The sequence below is a fragment of the Typha latifolia genome, chromosome 5, assembly GCF_019914945.1.
Source record: "Typha latifolia isolate L0001 chromosome 5, TyphaL0001v2, whole genome shotgun sequence".
Lineage (NCBI taxonomy): Eukaryota > Viridiplantae > Streptophyta > Magnoliopsida > Poales > Typhaceae > Typha > Typha latifolia.
This window is the reverse complement of record NC_133090.1, coordinates 14,538,592-14,556,731: the sequence shown is the minus strand read 5'-3', so window position 1 is coordinate 14,556,731 and position 18,140 is coordinate 14,538,592. Positions and strand designations below refer to the sequence as shown.

Here is an 18,140-nt window from a genome sequence, read left to right as displayed (position 1 = left end):
TGGGACTTAAAATAAATACTTATTACTGGAATACTTATCTAAAATTAAAAGTTTGTTAAAGCTTTTATTGAATTTGAATGCAGAGTGTATAGTTTTACTCATATATTAGAATATCTAGTAATTATGTTTATTATGTGTAAGTAACTAAATCTTCTCAAGTCATCCCAAATTAACTAACATTCACCAGCTAGGGCATTTTGAAACGCCAGAACTGGTCGAACTAGAATCTTAATTTTACGAAATCCTAGAATTTGTAACATTTGTTATTTTATTTATTTATTTATTTATTATTATTATTATTATTATTTGTATCTTTTAGACATCAACTCCCTATAATCTTAAAATAAAAATCTATCTCTAAGATTGTACTAAGGTAACGATTAATAAAAAAATGTGAGCGTTTACGCAAAATATCCTTGATTAATTGACTAACACGTAAGGCATACCTCAGATAAGAAAGCCCGCAGCCGACCCAATCATCACATAAAGACGCATCGACGGCCGTTCACGTCAAATAGACGGCTTTGATTGCCTCTCGCCTCCGTACACCTTCCTCTTCCCCTGAACTGGTTTCATAGCGCAAAACGAGCGCGTGGATGGGAGACGAACACATCGCCGCCTAAATAACCGTCACTTCTCTCTCTCGCTCGCTCTCTCTCTCATGCACGCATCTCTCGAAACCTCCTCCTCCAGGGTTTTAGGCGTCGTCTTCCTACTCAGGGTTTAAGGCGTCTTCGGATCGCTGGCGATGTGGGGGCTCGTAGTTCGCCGGGCGTCGGCCGGACGGAATCCGGACCTAGGGTTCCGTTCGGCCTCCACGACGGCGGGGATGACTTGCCGCGCAGTGGTGGTGCCACGGTTCGGCGGACCGGAGGTCCTTGAGGTGCGCGATGGCGTCGCCGTCCCCGATCTGAAGCCCAGGGAGGTGCTCGTACGAGCTCGTGCAGTCTCTGTGAATCCGTTGGACTTGAGAGTGAGTTCTCTATTACGTTCCTTCTTCTTTGGATCGATGCTAGTAGTTTGATTGCTTTAAGTGTAGACGGAATTTATCTTCTGGAAATAAATCAAATAGATTGGTGTTGTCTTTTGCTAGATTAAAGGTAAGGGCAGGTTGTTCGGATTTTCTTCCAATGATATACAAGTATAATCACAAGCAGGTTTGGTGGATGAATTGAGAAAGAAAAAGATTGTAATGCGCCAGAGAAATGAATCGTTAGCTGAGATTTTTCAGATCTTTATACCAATTAGATTTGCAGCTAAACTTGATTGCTAATTTTGGTAACGTAATATATTATTAGTAGCAGTGGAAATAGTTTGTTATCGTGCTATTAAAGTTATTAACATTTACTATCTGCAGGTGCGATCTGGCTATGGCCGCTCAATATTTGAAGCAGCTTTACCACTAATTATTGGTCGGGATGTTAGTGGTGAAGTTGCAGCTGTTGGGTCTTCGGTTTCTTCATTTACTGTTGGACAAGAAGCATTTGGTGCACTCCATCCAACAGCTGTGAGAGGCACGTACATTGATTTTGCCATTCTCTCAGAAGATGAGCTAACTCTTAAACCACCTTCCCTGACACATGTTGTAAGTAAATTTTTGCCGTTTCCTTGTCATATTGTAGTTTTTTTTCTTATCTTCTCAGAGTAGAAGGTTTTGCTATTTTCTGGTTGATGCTTATTGTGGTTAACATATTTCCATGTACTCTGAGGATTTTTATTGTAAGTTATGCACATGATTGTATTTCTTTTGAGATCTGTTGTTTTCTAACTCTTTCATTTTCATTCATACTATAGTCTCTTACAATGGGAGTTCCTTTTTTGGTCATGTGTGATTCTTAGTTTTTTTTTTTATTTCATTCATTTCAATTCGGAGCCAAGATGGGAGGAAGGGCAAGTTTATTCATGGAAGGAAAGAAAAGAGTATTACTACTATTGAATCTTAGAGAAGACTGTTAGGAACATCCACGGTAAGAACTCAACAGACCATCAAAAACAAAAGAAAGCAATTTACCTTAAATTTTCTGCATCGATATATTGGGACGAATTTTAAACTCTCTCTCTCTCTCTCTCTCTCTGAAAATTTGGGAGATCATCCTAATAGTACACAAGGCTATCTATATGAGCAGCTTTCTAGTGTTCTCTTGCTATGGTTGGTTTCAAGGGGTTCATCCTAGAGAATGTGAAAGATAGTGAGAGTCATGAGAGTCATCATTCAGGGAGTACATTTTCCATCAGACAATGATTTAGAAGTCCTCCACAGTTAAAATAGAAGACCATAGTTACTATAAGTTTATAACTACTAACTAGAGGGGGCTGGTGTTAGGCTCTATGCATCATATGGTATGGTAATTGTAGATAACTAGATATCCTAGCATCTTAAGGAGTTGGTGGTTGGTGTTGAAATCTATGACAACACCTTACATCAAAAATGTCAAAATCTGCTAATTTCTCTTCTGTCTATATCTTGAATTTTTTTGGAGAATGTAAGCTAAATAAGCTATATCCTAGAGTATTGAAACCTCCCAAACAAGCTGGTTCTGCATAGAGTATTTATGGTAAAGTGTTAGTAATTTTATGGATGATCTTCATACAACATTATGATTATGTAATCTCTTGATAAATCTAATAGAAGTTGATTGTTATCAACCAAGTTCTCTAGGAGTTTCTTAAGTTATTGTTTGGGTATTATTGATGAGTTCCCCAGCTATTGAGATTTTTTTGACTATAGCTGCTAACAGCTAATTATTTGTCAGTCAGTTTTCCTCGATTAATGGCATCCATTTTACAAGGTCGACTTCCTTAACAATCTTAATATTTGTTATGTTGCAGGAGGCTAGTGCAATTCCTTTCGCTGCTTTGACTGCATGGCGTGCATTACACAGTACAGCTCGAATATCTAAAGGGTATGTGTATAGATACATCATTGTTCGAAAACACATTATAGGAAACAAGTAGCCAAAAAAAAAGGTTAATGTATTGCCTATACTTTATTGCATTCCACCTTTCCAGAGAAGAGTTCGCTTACTCCTTCGTGGTATTAATTCTGTAATTATGTTGAAAAGGATATCAGATTATTGATCTACATCTTTTCCCTCTTCTTTCTGGGAATTTAGATTGGTTAAGTTGGAGGTTTCAAATAAAGGCACCTGATCCATACTTGCCTTATTCGTTTCAGTATATTTCTCAAAAATTGATTTATTTCTTCTACAGGCAGAGGGTGCTGGTGATTGGTGGAGGAGGAGCAGTTGGACTTGCTGCAATTCAGCTTTCAGTAGCTGCAGGGTGCAGTGTGTCCACTACATGTGGAAGCGGAAGTGTTGAAAGAGTTCTGGCAGCTGGTGCCGAGAAAGCTGTTGACTATACGAGGGAGGTAATGAAACACTCTTCTTTGTTGCTCCTCAACAAGCATAATAATTTGGGTTGTTCTTTGTTGCTCCTCGACAATCATAATAAATTGGTGGAGCATCTTCTCTCTTGAAGCACCATTATGATTCAGAACTGTGTCCATGCATTTAGCATGACTTGATCTGGTGTCAACGTTGTCTTTGCATGGTGGTACATTTGATTGGAAGTAGATAGGAGGAATCCAACACAAATGGGGTGAGACTTATTAGAAGAAATTCTTATGGGAAAAGGTTTATATTCCTCAAATTCCCATCAATTGTTAAATTACAAAGGTGCTTAAAAGTCTAGCTACTGTTAGCTTATAATGTTCTAAAATTTCACTGGAGCTCCATTATTTATAAGCTTCAAGTCTTCCACCACACTTTTGTACTTATTTTCTTTTTATGTGATTTATTTGTACTGAACCGTGCAAACTGTTATATAACTTTTTAATGCAAAAGTAGATGATTTTTTCTTATTAGATATCAAAACATAGACATGTGAGGATAATAGTCAGGAGTTGAAAAGACAGATACATAATAATACAATGTGATTTGATTTGTTGAAGAGCTGAGATTTAATTTCTGACAGTGGTATAAGTAATGAAAGTTCAATTAAAGTACTTTATATTTTTAATAGGAATGATATAGTCTCCTTACCTAGTTTACAGTTCTGGACACATTTATTGGTTACACTTTATGATTTTGCTTGTCTTAAATCTTTATTTTCTTTACATGCATCATCATGTACTTCATTTTGCAGGATGTTGAGTCAGCAATTGAAGGTCAATTTGATGCTGCTCTAGACACTATAGGGGTACCTGAAACTGAAAGAATTGGAATTAATCTTCTGAAGAAAGGTGGTAACTACATGACACTTCAGGTAGTCAAATATCTTCTTTGCTGGTTTTTGTGTCAGCCCTTCTTGTTGGGATACTTTCCTTAAACATTCTTCTCTATCTCACTTTGTTAGGGAGAAGCAGCATCCCTGGCTGACAGATATGGATTGGCTATAGGTCTTCCTTCAGCTACAGCTATTTTACTGAAGAAGCAAATTCAGTACCGTTATTCTCATGGAATTGGTAACCACTCTTTTGTGTTCCTCTAGTTTCTTTATAAATAAAGTATCAGTACTAAAAGAAGGCTGTGATCACTGACGACATTCTACACATCTGTGTTAGTTTTAAGTTGTAAGCCGATGTCATCTTGGTAGATGAAATTTCTGGTTCATTACCATTCAACATACTTGAAAAGTGGATCACATATTTCGATCTATTAAACTGGTTTTCCATGCTATAACAGAGTAGTCTATGTGTCGCCTTAAAACTAACAAGATGGTCTCTCCTTTACGTCTTTGATTTATTAAATTTATTCTTAAAAGGAGAATATTTACAGAAACCTTCTTCTGATTCATTATCTGATATTAGGGTATTGGTGGACCTACATGAGGGCCGATGCTGAAGGATTAGATGAGATCCGAAGACTCTCTGGATCTGGGAAGTTGCAGATACCAGTGGAGAAGACATTCCCTCTCAGTCAAGTAAGAGAAGCTCACAGGGTCAAGGAGAAGAGGCTAATACCTGGTAAGGTGGTGCTGGAAGTTGACTAATACCTGCAGGAGCTCTTTCCACAATAAATTTGGAAGAAATCTTGGTGTACGCTGTAAATCATAGATTGTTTTTTTTTACCTGAAACTGATTGCTATTGATATTGAAATAATCAATCTCTTCCTCTCTCTAAATTCTAGTGCCACTCATGGTCGATTAAAAAAGAAAAAGAAAAAAAGGAAAAGAATAAACCCTTTTTCAGGGACATCTATTCGTTTATATGAACGTTATATGAATGCTCAGTCTCCTTCACACAAGCATACATGTGCAGGGCACCTGCTGATAATTGAATTATAAATATTCATGCAATTTAAGGACTGACGAACAACTACGTTCAAATTAACCGAAGCTGTATAATCCAAAAAAAAAAGCTAACCGAAGTTAGAGACATGCTGTCACGTTTAAATTTCAGAAGCCTATTTTAGTGGTAAAACAGCTAACTCTGATATTGGGTATTATCATCTTCTCATCTCTGATGATATTTTATACTGCAAACTGTAAAGAGGTAAAAAAGATTCAAGCCGCCAAGGATCTTGTACCCCAAGAGGCCACCGATTGGTGGACATTTGAGTTCAGGATTTTGAATCCTCTAATGGTTGGTGATTGATGCTTTACTTAACTAGGGAACATAGTCTCCAATCGCCACTACATCAACAATTGGTTATGACCTCGCAGGTGGCAAACATCCTTCTGATAGTTACTTGGAGAAAGAAAGAACGCGCAAAATTTCAGAACAAGTAACCCAATTTCAATCCACATCTAAATCACTCAAAATCAAATTTTAATATTTTGAAAATATGTGCAGCAAAGCAACAACATGGCCCTGATTCAATTTCAGGAAATTCAGGCTGAGAAGATGATAAAAAGGAGAATGAAATAAAAATCAGCACTACATCCCCTGCTTCTGTTTACACTCATGTACAGGAGATGGGTGTAGGATCCACCAGCAGCTATCTTGTTGAATGCTAACATCAACAAAATGGAATGATAAGAGACAAATGGGCAAGGCGTAGTTTGAGCCGCATAACATAAACAAGAAGTACCCAGTCACCCACCTAGAAGGAAACTGAGAGAAACTGTCATCCGAGCCTCTGAATCAATTAAGCAGCTGCTATTTGAGTGGTTGCTTCCGCTGCCTGGGAAGGCTTGAAGTTGAGAATACCTGAAAGGCCCCTTCCTCTGGAAAGGTGCTCTAACTCCCTGATCCTTTGCTTAAGCAGCTCCACTTCTTTGCTTAAATCCTCCTCCTTTTGCTTCATACCCTATTATTCAGATCAAAGAAACAAGTTCTTTATGATATCAACATTCAAACGATAGCCCTTAGTAGCATGCAAACAGTCAAGTAAGTAGATTTAGGAATTAAACCCATCTGACAAGAAATTAGAGACCGCAACACCATTAACATTTTATCAATATGCTGAGTTTATGATATTTGCATTTGGCTATTCACATAGACCCATGACAAGAAACTCATAAGTACTTAATGGTTTATTTGCTCATATGTATTACCATTTTCCGCTCCCAAAATTTCTACTGAAATTTATTAATAGTTTTTTTTTTTGTGCATCTATATGAAATTCAGAGGGTACTAATCTGGCCTGATAATGATGTCACCAGCCATCTGGCTACTCCTTGCATCAAAATTTTGATATCGTCATATTTCTTTTACAATTTCTATTTGTGAGCTAGTTTGATAGAAGATTGGTTGCTTAGATGGAAGGCAAAGACAAAAATAATTAGATTCATAAGAAAACTCTAAGGAGCATGTAAACCACATTACATGTTATTAACGCCCAAGTTTTATGAGTTCTTGAGAAACAAATACTTTTGTAGTTATCCTGCTGGTTATTTCCTATGTTCTTCAGGAAATCTGAATGTCTATTAAATCTCACACACAGATCTCTTACCCAGTTATCCCCTATCAGATTTTAACCTTTTATTTTTGAGCTAGATTGATTTTTATTGGGTTTGTTGCACAATATTCGCTTATTTCATGTATCCAGCAATCAATCATAAGTTGATGGACATTATTTTAAAAGCAGTATACCATTGGTTAGAGCTAACAACTAGGTCTATTTCTTTAACTGTTGCTGTTAGTTATCTGTCTTCTGCAACTGCCTCACTCTCCTGAGGGTGACGTAGGATTTGAGCAATATCATTTATTACTTATTCTTGTCTATTGCATGTATCATATAACATAAGCTTACAACAGTGTGTTTTATCACTTTATATTCTCGTTTAACTAATCCACACAAAACTCTTGTTCTAGCCAGCTTATTTCAAGATAGAATTTAGCCGAAAGCCATAAAAAGACCTACAAATGAATCTGCGGATATTCCACAATAAATATCCACAAAGGAAGGAAAACCAGATAAGTGAAAGTGCGTTGGCACAATGCATTGCTATTAGAATGAAAAAACAAAAGCATAATATCGGACGAGTAAAAACATAGAGATCCATTATGTATTACCTCAATTTCCTGTTTGCGTACTTCTTCCTTTCTAGCTTCTGACCTAGCACTTCTTTGCACCTCAAAAATAACAAGAGCCCCAGCAACCTGAAAAGAGGCCACTTCTTACAACTTCAAACTTTTGGACATCACAAAGGAAATACAGTGAGGAGGACACAAAATCTATACTAAACGCTACCCTCTGGTGAAGTTTTTTCATGCATGAAGACAAATGTGTGCATATTTTCAAGATAAAACATGCTCATGATGAAAGCAAGAAGAAATGCTTGCAGGTCCATATGTTAACCGCACCTTCACCATAGCCAACTAAACCCCACCTCAAATGAAACAAGATGATAGCCACATAAGACAGACAAACATACATTTTCTATGCTCATTAGCACCCAGACATACTCAAATACTGATAACTGATAACAAATAATACTGCATATTCATGAATACATACTCCATTTGCTACCAACAAATGATGGAAGAGAAAAGATAGATACTCAATAGTTAATTATACCGAGAACACAAAGAGCTCCCCAATAAGATCTGCAGCAGCTTGAACAGCTTTCTCCTCGTTTAGAGGTCTAATTTCAACACTAGTTGAATGGCCATAAAGTCGCCTTTGCATATTTGTTGTGAAGCGATGATTTCCCTGATCATAAAAAACATACGAGCACATCTCATAAGTGACATGACCCAACAGAATAGTAGAAGCATGCAGCTTGTCTCACTTGAGACAAATAACTGATCTCAATGCACAGCATCACAATTTCCTAAACTTGCAAATGGGGGACCTATATGAGATATTACAAAGACAACATTCAAAAATTAATATTCCTGGATATTGATACCTTGGCTCTATAGATCTTATATTTAAGTATTCACAGCAACAAGCTCACAGCCTCAAATTAGTCATTTACAGGAATGATGGAGAATATTAGTGAACCTTTTCCTAAATTTACTGCTTAAATTTGCAGTATCGTCTTTGTATTGAATAGTCACATATTGTAGATTGTATCATGACTGATGTACACTGAGATCACGAATCATACTCGCAATTAGATTTACTGGAACTAATCTACCAGTGTATGTTCCATCAGTCAGTTCTAGCTTGCAAGTTCTTATCTTTCAAGTTTCAAACTATAATTATGTAAACCATTTTAAGTTGCCAGACTCTGATCAGTCAGGAATTCAAGATTCAGAGATAATGATCCGGTAACACCAAAATCCACATGACAAAGTAATTAAAAGCACGTCTTTTTGACTTTTGAGTCACTTGCCAACATTTCTACCATGCCCCCACCACCCTCCCCCCCAAAAAAGAAGACCTTGTTTTGAATCAAAACCCAACAAGGAATGGAAGAAGGAAGAACAGAAAACAAATGGAAACCTGGGCAAGGCTCATGATGAGCTGCCGAAACTTCGGGTGGAGGCCGGCCTGCTGCTTGAGCCTGGAAGCGATGGGTTTACTGAGGGTCTTCAACGCGAGGGACCCGAGCTTTATCACGGGCAGTATCATCCCCTCTCCTCTCCTCTCTTTCAAGAATCTCGATCAATTTTCGTGTTCGATCTCCACGACCAATTAGGAGTAGATTCTTTTAATACCGCAAATGCGATCTTTAAGTTTCTTGGAGAAGAGGAAAGAGGGGGAGGAAGGAGACGCTGCGTTACAGACGGATTTGATTTCTTGACAAGTAGGAAGGAGGAACGGGACGCGGGGGCGGAGCAGAGTAGTTGACTCCACACCCAGGGCACCTAATCTCAACCCATGCACGAATCTCGAAGCAAAAAACCATACTCGTTACTTACCAAAATTGCAAAGACAATGATACAAACACCACAACTCTCACAAACGTCATCTTTATTACATTAAACTTTTAAATTATATATACGATATATAACTGCTACTATAAGCAGCACTGTATATATATATATAAGTCGATCTTTATTACATTAAACTTTTAACTTATATATACGATATATAATGACTGCTATTATAAACAGTACTAATATATATATATATATATATATATATATTTATAGTTTAAGGGATAAAAATGAAACTATCCTTCTTCTTTTTTAAACAATCAGGGTATTTGGCAACGTACTATTAGCTTGCCGGAAGGCTAGCAAGTGACTAGACTACAGAAAATTCATGCGCTCACGACTGCAGACAATCCAATGGGTCAAACTAAACACTAATAGATCATTCGTCTTGGGAGAGTGCCAGGGCAGGGCAGTAGCTATTCTTCGATTTGAGAATGGCATTCTCATTATAGCTATGTGGGAGCCTCCTCCTGGTTCGTCTGCTTTACTAACAGATGTGTCAGGTATCTGCTTGGGCTTGGCTTGAGACTTGTTAGATCAGGCTATTGACTCTGTCTCGAGTCTGATTCTAAGGAGCTAATGCGCATCATGCGTAATGGCGCCAGTTCTTGGCGTACTAGGAATATTATTTTAGAGTGTTTTATCCTTCTTAAGTTTTTTTTTAAGTTAAATTTTTTTATGTTTTCCGAGAATGTAATAAGTCTACCAACTAAACAGTAGGTCAGGTAGAAGAGTCTCTCGATCTTTCATTTTGATTCAAGGCGACTCGATCTCGTCTGAATTATGTAGCATACTTGATTTTGACTCATACCAAAAGTTTAGGCAAAACTAACACTGGCAAATTACAACTCTTTTACCACAGCGAAATTGTTTAGAAAAAGACACAACGAAAGCCACCGCAAAATTGTTTCTAATGATCCTGAAAATAGTTGAAACTAACAAATTAACATAAGGAGGATTTTTCCTGCATAATAAATAATATATGAGTAGGTGAGTTACAAACTTATTTATCATTAGTGCAATTTTAGTCCACATGAACTCTACGTAAGAAGGTGTGTATATAATTAGAAAAATCAAACAGCTCCTTCTTGGCATCAAAGACCAGCTGGGGCTCTCCGCTCCCGCTTCCATCTCTATCTCATTCCGAGAGGAAGGACAACCTTCGGATCCCTCAAGCCAAGGAGACACCCAAGGTCTATCTGAGTTACCAGTTTAATTTAATACAAATTATTTTATTTGAGATGCAAAAAAAAAATGGGTCACTTCTTTAGACAGTACATAGTAGATAATAGATATAATGTTTGGTGTGCAAATTTTCATTATAGCACGAGACGTTAAAAAAAGAGATTAATTACGCTGACACCCCATGAAGTATACTCGGTTTCCGTAGGAATTTTCTAAATTTTTTTAGGTTATAATGTCTCCCCTAAACTTTGGGGCAAAGTGAAATGGATAACAGTGACGACAGAAAACGCATAATGACCAACTATATACATAACAAGTTAACAAATTCATTAATTCAGTAAATAATAATAATAAACAAATTACCCAAGTAATCTCAAACCATCGATCTCCTCCACCAAACCCACGCAGATCACCTCGTCGGAGTACTCCGATAGAGGTGGCGATTTAGTTGCTGCCGACTCGGCGTTAACTTTCTTATCAAAGCATTGTCATCGCCGCTCTTTGGACGTCGTAGGATTCCATGGCTGGCCAGGTGACGTCATCAAGCTCGAGGAAGGCTTGAAAGATGCCGCCGACCTTTCCCTCACCCTCATCGTCGGTAAAAGCTCCTCCTCAAGGCCAAAGAAATTGATCCGCTCTGTTGCCCCTCGTCGATGCCGCCGACAAAGGGAGGGGGAGGATTTTGCTTGTCATCATGCTCTTCAGACGTTGTCGGATTCCGCGACGGGTGGAGCGACGCTATTGGACTCGAGGAAGGGTTGGACGAGGCTAGCTCGGCCCTTGCCCTTGTTGTCACCACAGGCAGAAGCTCCTCCTCAAGGCCGGCGGACGGATCCGCCGGCGTTGCCCCTCATCGATGCTGCCAACGGTGAGACAGGGGAAGGGGGAGGATTTCGCTAGTGTCATCGGACTCCTCTCGACTATTGGATTTCACAGTGAGCGGGGCAACCTATCGGGCTCAAGGAAGGCTTGGACGAGGCTAGCTCGACCCTTGCCCTCGCCCAAAACTGCAAGTGGAAGCTCCTCCTCAAGGTCGGTCGACAGATCCGTCGGCGTTGCCCCTCGCTGATGTTGTCGTCGATGAGATGAGGGAAGAGGGAGGAAGACAAGCCGACAGCAGGGAGGTTGGCTAGCTGGTTCCTTGTTGTCACAGGCCGATGGCGGGGAGGCGATGTTGGTGGCCAGCGATGGTGAAGGGGTAGTCGGCGGTGATAAAGGGGCGGTCAACGGTGAAGGGGAGAAGTAGGTGTAGACATGATCATCTAAGCGGGTCGGGCCGGGTTCGGCCGGGCTTTTCGGGCAACCGGGCTTAAATATTTGTTCACGACCCGACCCACCAATCATTCGGGCCAGGTCGGGTTAGGGTCGAGCTAGAATATTCTAACCCGTTACCGCCCACTAGCCCATTACATATTGGGCTTGGGTTGGGTATAATGGCTCTAACATAATGCATTAAATATAAAAATTAGTATATTTTATTGGGCCCAATTTAATGGGCTTATATGAAGATATTTTAGTTATCATTCATATACTTATATATTAATATATAATTTACTAAATATCCAATGTGGGACTAAAATAATTATATAAATATGCATACATTATGGGTTGGGCTATAGTCTATAGATGAGAGTAGTGGATCGGGCTGGGTCGGGCTGGCAAAGGCTTAGCTATTAGCCAATGCCGCCCACTACCATATTGGGCTTGGGTCGGGCCGGGCTTAGCCCTGTTAAAACAGGCGGATTTGGGCGTGGTTGGGCGGGGTCGGGCCTAATGATCATGTCTAAGTAGGTGATAGTGGATGGGGAGGAAGACAATAAATTTTGATAATAAGTTAAATTAATTATAATAATATTTTTTTATTCTAATATAATTAAAATGTTTATGAGGACATCTATGTTATTTCTGGGAAATATGACTGTTATGTAAGCTGACTCGTCTAATTTTTCTCATGGCATACTAACAAAAAAGTGACATTGACATAAAAAAGGTTAGGGGGTCCCGTAAAAACTGAGTATACTTCAGGATATTTCAGCGTAATTAATCCAAAAACTATTGTTGGTTCTCTTGGAGATGAACAGATCTTCTGAGTAGAGTGCACCAACTTCATGCATTTGGGACTGCATGCTTCGGTACACAAAATTATAAACGTTTTCACTAACTAATTAGTTGTTGTTTTTTTATTTTTAGTTGACTAATTAGATTAGGAAAAAGTACAAAGAAATCATTAAACAAACAAAGGAAAAAGTACAAAGGATTATTTAAGAAAGGTACAGAGAAACGTTTTATTGATCATTAAAATTATTGATCACTAAGCTTAACGATCGTCGAAATTATTGATCACGTGGATTACATGCTCTGACAATATCAAAGGTCCTCGCAATAAAAAACGTAGATAATCTTATATTTATACTTCTCTCAATAGATTGTGATCTTTCTCAACTTGGGGAGATTTGGAGTATATAATACTATAATGATAAAGTAGTGGCGGAGTTAAATTTTTTATATAAATATTATAATTAATTTTACATTATGTATATCAAATGACTATTAAATTGCAACAAATAAATAGACATATATAAAACCTATCAAAACACGCATACCGAAAAGTAATTACAAGTCTCCAAGCCGACTCATCATATTTTAAAACATTTGTATGGAAGACATTAAAAGTATGGAAAACATCATTCTCAAGTTTCATATAAGCTGGAATCAGCGATAGAGTTCCAGCAAGCCTATTAAGCGGGTTAGCGATAGAGTTGTTGCAAGACTCATATAACAAACCCTCACCAAGTCTAGGTTAGCAAGGATATAGTTATGAACTATGTGCTCAATTGTCCACACACAGCGATAGAGTTCCAGTAAGCCTATTAAGCGGGTTAGCGATAGAGTTGTTGCAAGACTCATATAACAAACCCTCACCAAGTCTAGGTTAGCAAGGATATAGTTATGAACTATGTGCTCAATTGTCCACACACAGTTTGTGCCGCCCTTCATCATGTTGGCTGAGGACTGAGAGTCACTGAAAATATAGCACCGACTTATCATATTACTACTCTTCAGCTCTTTCAATCCTTTAAGAAGAGTAAGAACCTTGCCTATTGTGGCACTTTTGCACTACTGCAAGTGGATGGCTCTACCCAAGATGAATTTGCTAGGGTACTCACTGAGGAAAATGTCTGCACCTTCTTCATGGCTACCCTGCCATGAAGCATCCACCCTGCATAAAATTGTTCACTCTCTATTGTCCAGCTCGTCTAATACTAGCTCGTGGTCTATAGAAGAGCTGGCTTGTTCAAGAGAAGAGCGTTCGAGCTTTAGGCAGGAAATACTCCTAGCGTCAACCAGAATTTCTATAGGGGTGATTTCCTTTCTTCTGGACACCCAATAGTTGCAGGCTTTCCAAATAGTCTACATAATAGAAAACAAATAAAGCAGATGTTCCCGAGAAAGGTCTTTCCTTACTAAGAGAAACCAAGTATCCACTTGGAGAAGAGTATCGTTTAGACGGAGTCAAAGGTGGCTGGTGTACCAAAGTGCTCTCTATCGTCCAGCAAAGGGATAGTCTTTCCTTTTCAAATGACCTTGCAGAGAGTTCTTAAGTCCCTGTTAAAGGAAGAGCTGCTGGCCCCACCGCTTGAGATAATTTTGTAAGACAATTTTGTATTGAACCATCAGGAAGGATCCCCAATTCAAACAAGCTTGTCAGCCAATGGGGATAGTGTAACCATTTTTTGTCTTTTAATCTAGTTTACTATGGTACGAGCGTTTCCCTCTCTTATTCCTAACATTCATAATGGTTAGAATATTTTCTCATTGATTAGACGAAGGTTTTTTCATTGATTGAAATAAATATTTTTTCATTGATTGAGATGGATATTTTTTTATTAATTAAGATAAAAGTTTTCTCATGAGATAAATATTTATTTTTAATATGGTAACTCGTAGCTAAAAAGCTTGATAGGAGCTAAGCTATATATAGTAGATTTGGTCCCTAAGCTCATTTACTCAATTTAGAAAAGCCACATCATCTAACTAGAATGTTTGAGAGCTTAGAAGATCCAAAGCTTATATATAAGTTTATGTTCCGACTTATTTCTAAATTATTTCAAATGCTTAATTCGATTATATGAGTAAGTGAACTTGACAGTCAGGATTAGATTATATATAACTATCAAAAGAAGGATAGAGTGCAGCAAATTCATGCACCTGGAACTACAGGCTTCGGTACATAAATGTTTTTTACGTTTTAGCTGACTAATCAACTAGGAAACTAGGAAACGTTAAAAATGTCCCATTCTCCATGTAATTTGCTCTTGGAGGAGCAGCTCACTACGACTCGGTTGATAGCTCGACAAAGGTGCGGTTAATCTTGAAGGAGCATCTCGGCAACACGACGGCTTGGAGCAAATCTCTACAGTGTTTAATTCGGAGTAATTGTTTAGCGGCACACATGGTTTGAAACCTAGACTAGCCAATTTATTATATTGGCTAATATTTAATTGAATTTAAGTGCCTCTATATTTAGAGAGGATTAGCCATTTGGTTGATGAATAATTTAAAAAAAAAAAGAAAAAAAGAATAAAGAATTAATTAAGAAAAGGTACATAGAAACGTTTTATTGATCGTCGAAATTATTGATCACTAAAGTTAACGATCGTCGAAATTATTGATCACGTGGATCACATATTCTGACAATGTCAAAGGTCCTCGCAATAAAAAACGTAGATAATCTTATATTTATACTCCTCTCTTAATAGACTGTGATCTTTGTCAACCTTTGTCAACTTGAGGAGATTTGGAGACTATAATACTATAATGATAAGTTGTGGCGAATTTAAAATTTTTATATAAATATTATAATTAATTTTACATTATGCGGGTCAAATGACTATTAAATTGCAAAAAACTTATTTGAGACTTTTACATAATTGTCCTGAAACCTTATAAAATATCATAAACGTCACTATATTGTTTTTAAATATTATAAGCACCCAGGGCAACTAATGGTTTTTATGAATATAACAGTGGTTAATGGTTGACATCCTACCTAGCTGCCTGCAAGTTTAAATTTCTATCTATATCACAGAGCCGACTTTTCTTTAATTATCAAAGAAAACAAACGTTTATTGCATATGACCCCGTTTTTGTTTTACAAGCATAGCCACTTTGAGAAAGGCGTACGTACCAGAATTTTGAAGACAACAACTCTCACAAACGGCAATCTTTAATACATCAAACTTTAACTTAGATATACCGGATATAAGGACTGCAACTATAAGCAGTATTATATATATTTGACCCACCAACTCATGAGTTATGACTCAAGGATAGAGCTCGATAATTGACCTAAATCCAAGAACCGGCATGATCTTGTAATCGCTGAATCCTGCCTCCCAAATTATTTTACGCCACTCTTTCTCATTACGTTCAAAGCTCCCACACCCCACCATCATCAATAAGTCAACCAACAGCTGTGTCTCCTTGGACTTTGTCTCTAAGTTAAAATCAATCACCACGTCTAGTATAATCACTTTACCACCCGCTTCTTTTGGAGGAATTGCCTCCTTGCACTGTTGTAGTATCTTTACGCACTCCTCGTCAGTCCAATTATGAAGGATCCACTGCAATCCACATATGAAAGCTAATAATTATAGATTTTTAGATCAATGATTTATCTGCTAGATCTAGATTTTAATTTAGAGATTCTTGATTCAAATTAACTACTATTCTGAAATATGTATGCCCATACCGCATTAATACAAATTTATGTTAACTTATACATAGAATTGTTACTAAATAATAGACATATATAAATGAACGTAGATTGCACATGAAAAATATTCTGTGGAAAAAATTAGAAAAAGTTGTGCTTGTGTTTGCTTGAGTTGGCTCGTTATTAACCTTTAAATTATGATTGCTATCTATCAAAAGAAGGAAAGGAAAGAATAGGAGAGATGATGTGACTTGTGAGGTAATTAACACGTACGACCTTAAGAAGGACAGCATCCGCGGGAGGGATGCGGTCGAACATATTTCCTGCAACAAACTCGACGACGCCATCGGTCGCTATATTCCCGACAACATGAGGCAGGTCCAACACAGAGCACCGAATTTCGAACGCCTCGGCGATGGCTCTCGCGGCGGCGCCGATTCCTCCGCCGACGTCCACCAGCGACGTCACACCCTGGAAAACATCGCCATGCTCCTTCACCACGACATCCATCACGAACCGTCCATCCGACGCCATCCCGTCGTTGAAGATCCGATTTAGCTTGCCGTCGCGGCCGGCCATGTCCCAGAATCCCCATCCATTCACCATCTGGAACGGCGTGCGCTCGCAGCTTCTAAACCAAGAGCTCATGGAGGACGATGGATCAACTAAGTAAGGGTCGAGCATCGCGAGCACAAACGGCGATAAGCTCAAGCTATTGTTGTCGTTCACTAGGAGATAAGAGAGAGGTGTGAGGAGGTACACGTCCTCCTCCTCCTCCTCCTCCTCGTCGCCGGATCCCGGGCTTCTTCGCGTGGCGAAGAAGCCTGAGTGGGTTAACATGCGCATGAGTCGACGTAGGTGAGGAGATCTCGAGGGTGGTAGGGAGAGAGCGGCGAGGAGCTCGGGGTGGGCGATGGATCCACCATGGTTGTGGATGGCGTCAGGAATGCCGAGCTCGACGGCGCATTTGAGAGTCATGGATTTGAGGTAGACGAAGATGTGGTTCCATAGCTGCTCCTGAGCTTGGAGGAGATCATGGCTCTCAAAATTCTTGACTTTAGTCATGAGCTCCATCTCAGTGATTCACTATTCTTAGTTTGCAGTTTCCTATCTATAAATAAGTAATGATTCGATAGTCGACACTCCAATTGGTTATTAAAAATAATATTTATCTGTTGATAAATAAAAGGGTATATAATAAGATATTTTAATATATGTGACTCAGATTAACCGATAGATAAATCAGAATTTAAATATTCTCTTATTATTTATTCTTATAATTATTTTCTTAATAATAGGAGTGTAAACTTCTAATAATTTATTATTATTATTTATAAAAAAATAAATAGCTAATAGAGAGAAAATAAGTATGACTAATTTATTTTTATAATTTTAAAAAATGAGCGACACTTTCCGTTCATATCACCAGTACTTCCAATTAATTTTATTTATTATTATTTAATTTTAATTGTTGGATTAGAAGAGAAAAATTAATAGTTAGTATGCATTATTTCATTCTATTCTATTATAAGTTTATGTTCCGACTTATTTCTAAAGTATTTCAAATGCTTAATTCGATTAGATGAGTAAGTGAACTTGATAGTCGGATTAGATTATATATAACTATCAAAAGAAGGATAGATTGCAGCAAATTCATGCACCTCGAATTGCAGGCTTCGGTACATAAATGATTTTTACGTTTTGGCTGACTAATAAATTAGAAAACGTTAAAAATGTCCCATTCCCCTTGTAATTTGAATATTCTACCATGTTAGGTAGTAGAAATATCTAGTTGAATACAGCAGTTCTTTTTCTAAAAATAAAAATATTAAAATATTAAAAAAAAAGAAAAAAGAAAAGGAACAGTACTTACGATTACGATCTATCCAAAAAGTAATAAGAAAACATATGATAGATGATGTGACTTGTGAAATTTTATTTTTTTATCACAAAATTTTTTATTA

At 37.9% G+C, this 18,140-nt stretch overlaps 3 protein-coding genes across 4 annotated transcripts; 1 reads left to right on the top strand and 2 right to left on the bottom strand.

The window, feature by feature from the left end:
• The first annotated feature begins 480 nt into the window (after positions 1–480).
• On the top strand, positions 481–5,124 carry LOC140788258 (uncharacterized). Its single transcript, XM_073137437.1, has 7 exons — positions 481–973; positions 1,358–1,585; positions 2,830–2,903; positions 3,211–3,370; positions 4,147–4,266; positions 4,357–4,465; positions 4,811–5,124. The coding sequence occupies exons 1-7, from the start codon at positions 749–751 to the stop codon at positions 4,990–4,992; spliced, it is 1,098 nt and encodes a 365-aa protein (XP_072993538.1). The 5' UTR covers positions 481–748; the 3' UTR covers positions 4,993–5,124.
• A 626-nt stretch (positions 5,125–5,750) lies between these two features.
• Positions 5,751–9,280, bottom strand: LOC140787937 (uncharacterized). Of its 2 annotated transcripts, XM_073136976.1 has the most exons (5): positions 8,839–9,218; positions 7,966–8,100; positions 7,461–7,547; positions 6,046–6,252; positions 5,751–5,955 (listed from the first exon to the last, which is right to left on the bottom strand). In XM_073136976.1, exons 1-4 carry the CDS (start codon positions 8,965–8,967, stop codon positions 6,091–6,093), a joined length of 513 nt encoding a protein of 170 aa, XP_072993077.1. In that variant the 5' UTR covers positions 8,968–9,218; the 3' UTR covers positions 5,751–5,955; positions 6,046–6,090. The 2 variants fall into 2 exon arrangements, with proteins under 2 accessions (XP_072993077.1, XP_072993076.1); XM_073136975.1 differs by having other exon boundaries at positions 5,751–6,252; positions 8,839–9,280.
• Positions 9,281–15,556: 6,276 nt separating this feature from the next.
• LOC140788144 (trans-resveratrol di-O-methyltransferase-like) lies at positions 15,557–17,284 on the bottom strand. The gene is made up of 2 exons (XM_073137279.1): positions 16,453–17,284; positions 15,557–16,084 (listed from the first exon to the last, which is right to left on the bottom strand). Exons 1-2 carry the CDS (start codon positions 17,248–17,250, stop codon positions 15,785–15,787), a joined length of 1,098 nt encoding a protein of 365 aa, XP_072993380.1. The 5' UTR covers positions 17,251–17,284; the 3' UTR covers positions 15,557–15,784.
• Positions 17,285–18,140: the final 856 nt, after the last annotated feature.

What these genes read in the sequence shown, in the direction of transcription:
- LOC140788144 (XM_073137279.1), bottom strand. Translation starts at nt 17,250, where the DNA reads ATGGAGCTCATGACTAAAGTCAAGAATTTTGAGAGCCATGATCTCCTC. An exon ending in CGGATGCTGTCCTTCTTAAG is followed by an intron (nt 16,085 to 16,452) that starts GTCGTACGTGTT and finishes TGTGGATTGCAG; the next exon opens with TGGATCCTTCATAATTGGAC.
- LOC140787937 (XM_073136975.1), bottom strand. Translation starts at nt 8,967, where the DNA reads ATGATACTGCCCGTGATAAAGCTCGGGTCCCTCGCGTTGAAGACCCTC. An exon ending in TCATCATGAGCCTTGCCCAG is followed by an intron (nt 8,101 to 8,838) that starts GTTTCCATTTGT and finishes TTTTATGATCAG; the next exon opens with GGAAATCATCGCTTCACAAC. An exon ending in TACGCAAACAGGAAATTGAG is followed by an intron (nt 6,253 to 7,460) that starts GTAATACATAAT and finishes TCTGAATAATAG; the next exon opens with GGTATGAAGCAAAAGGAGGA.
- LOC140788258 (XM_073137437.1), top strand. Translation starts at nt 749, where the DNA reads ATGTGGGGGCTCGTAGTTCGCCGGGCGTCGGCCGGACGGAATCCGGAC. An exon ending in GTAACTACATGACACTTCAG is followed by an intron (nt 4,267 to 4,356) that starts GTAGTCAAATAT and finishes TCACTTTGTTAG; the next exon opens with GGAGAAGCAGCATCCCTGGC. An exon ending in CCGTTATTCTCATGGAATTG is followed by an intron (nt 4,466 to 4,810) that starts GTAACCACTCTT and finishes ATCTGATATTAG; the next exon opens with GGTATTGGTGGACCTACATG.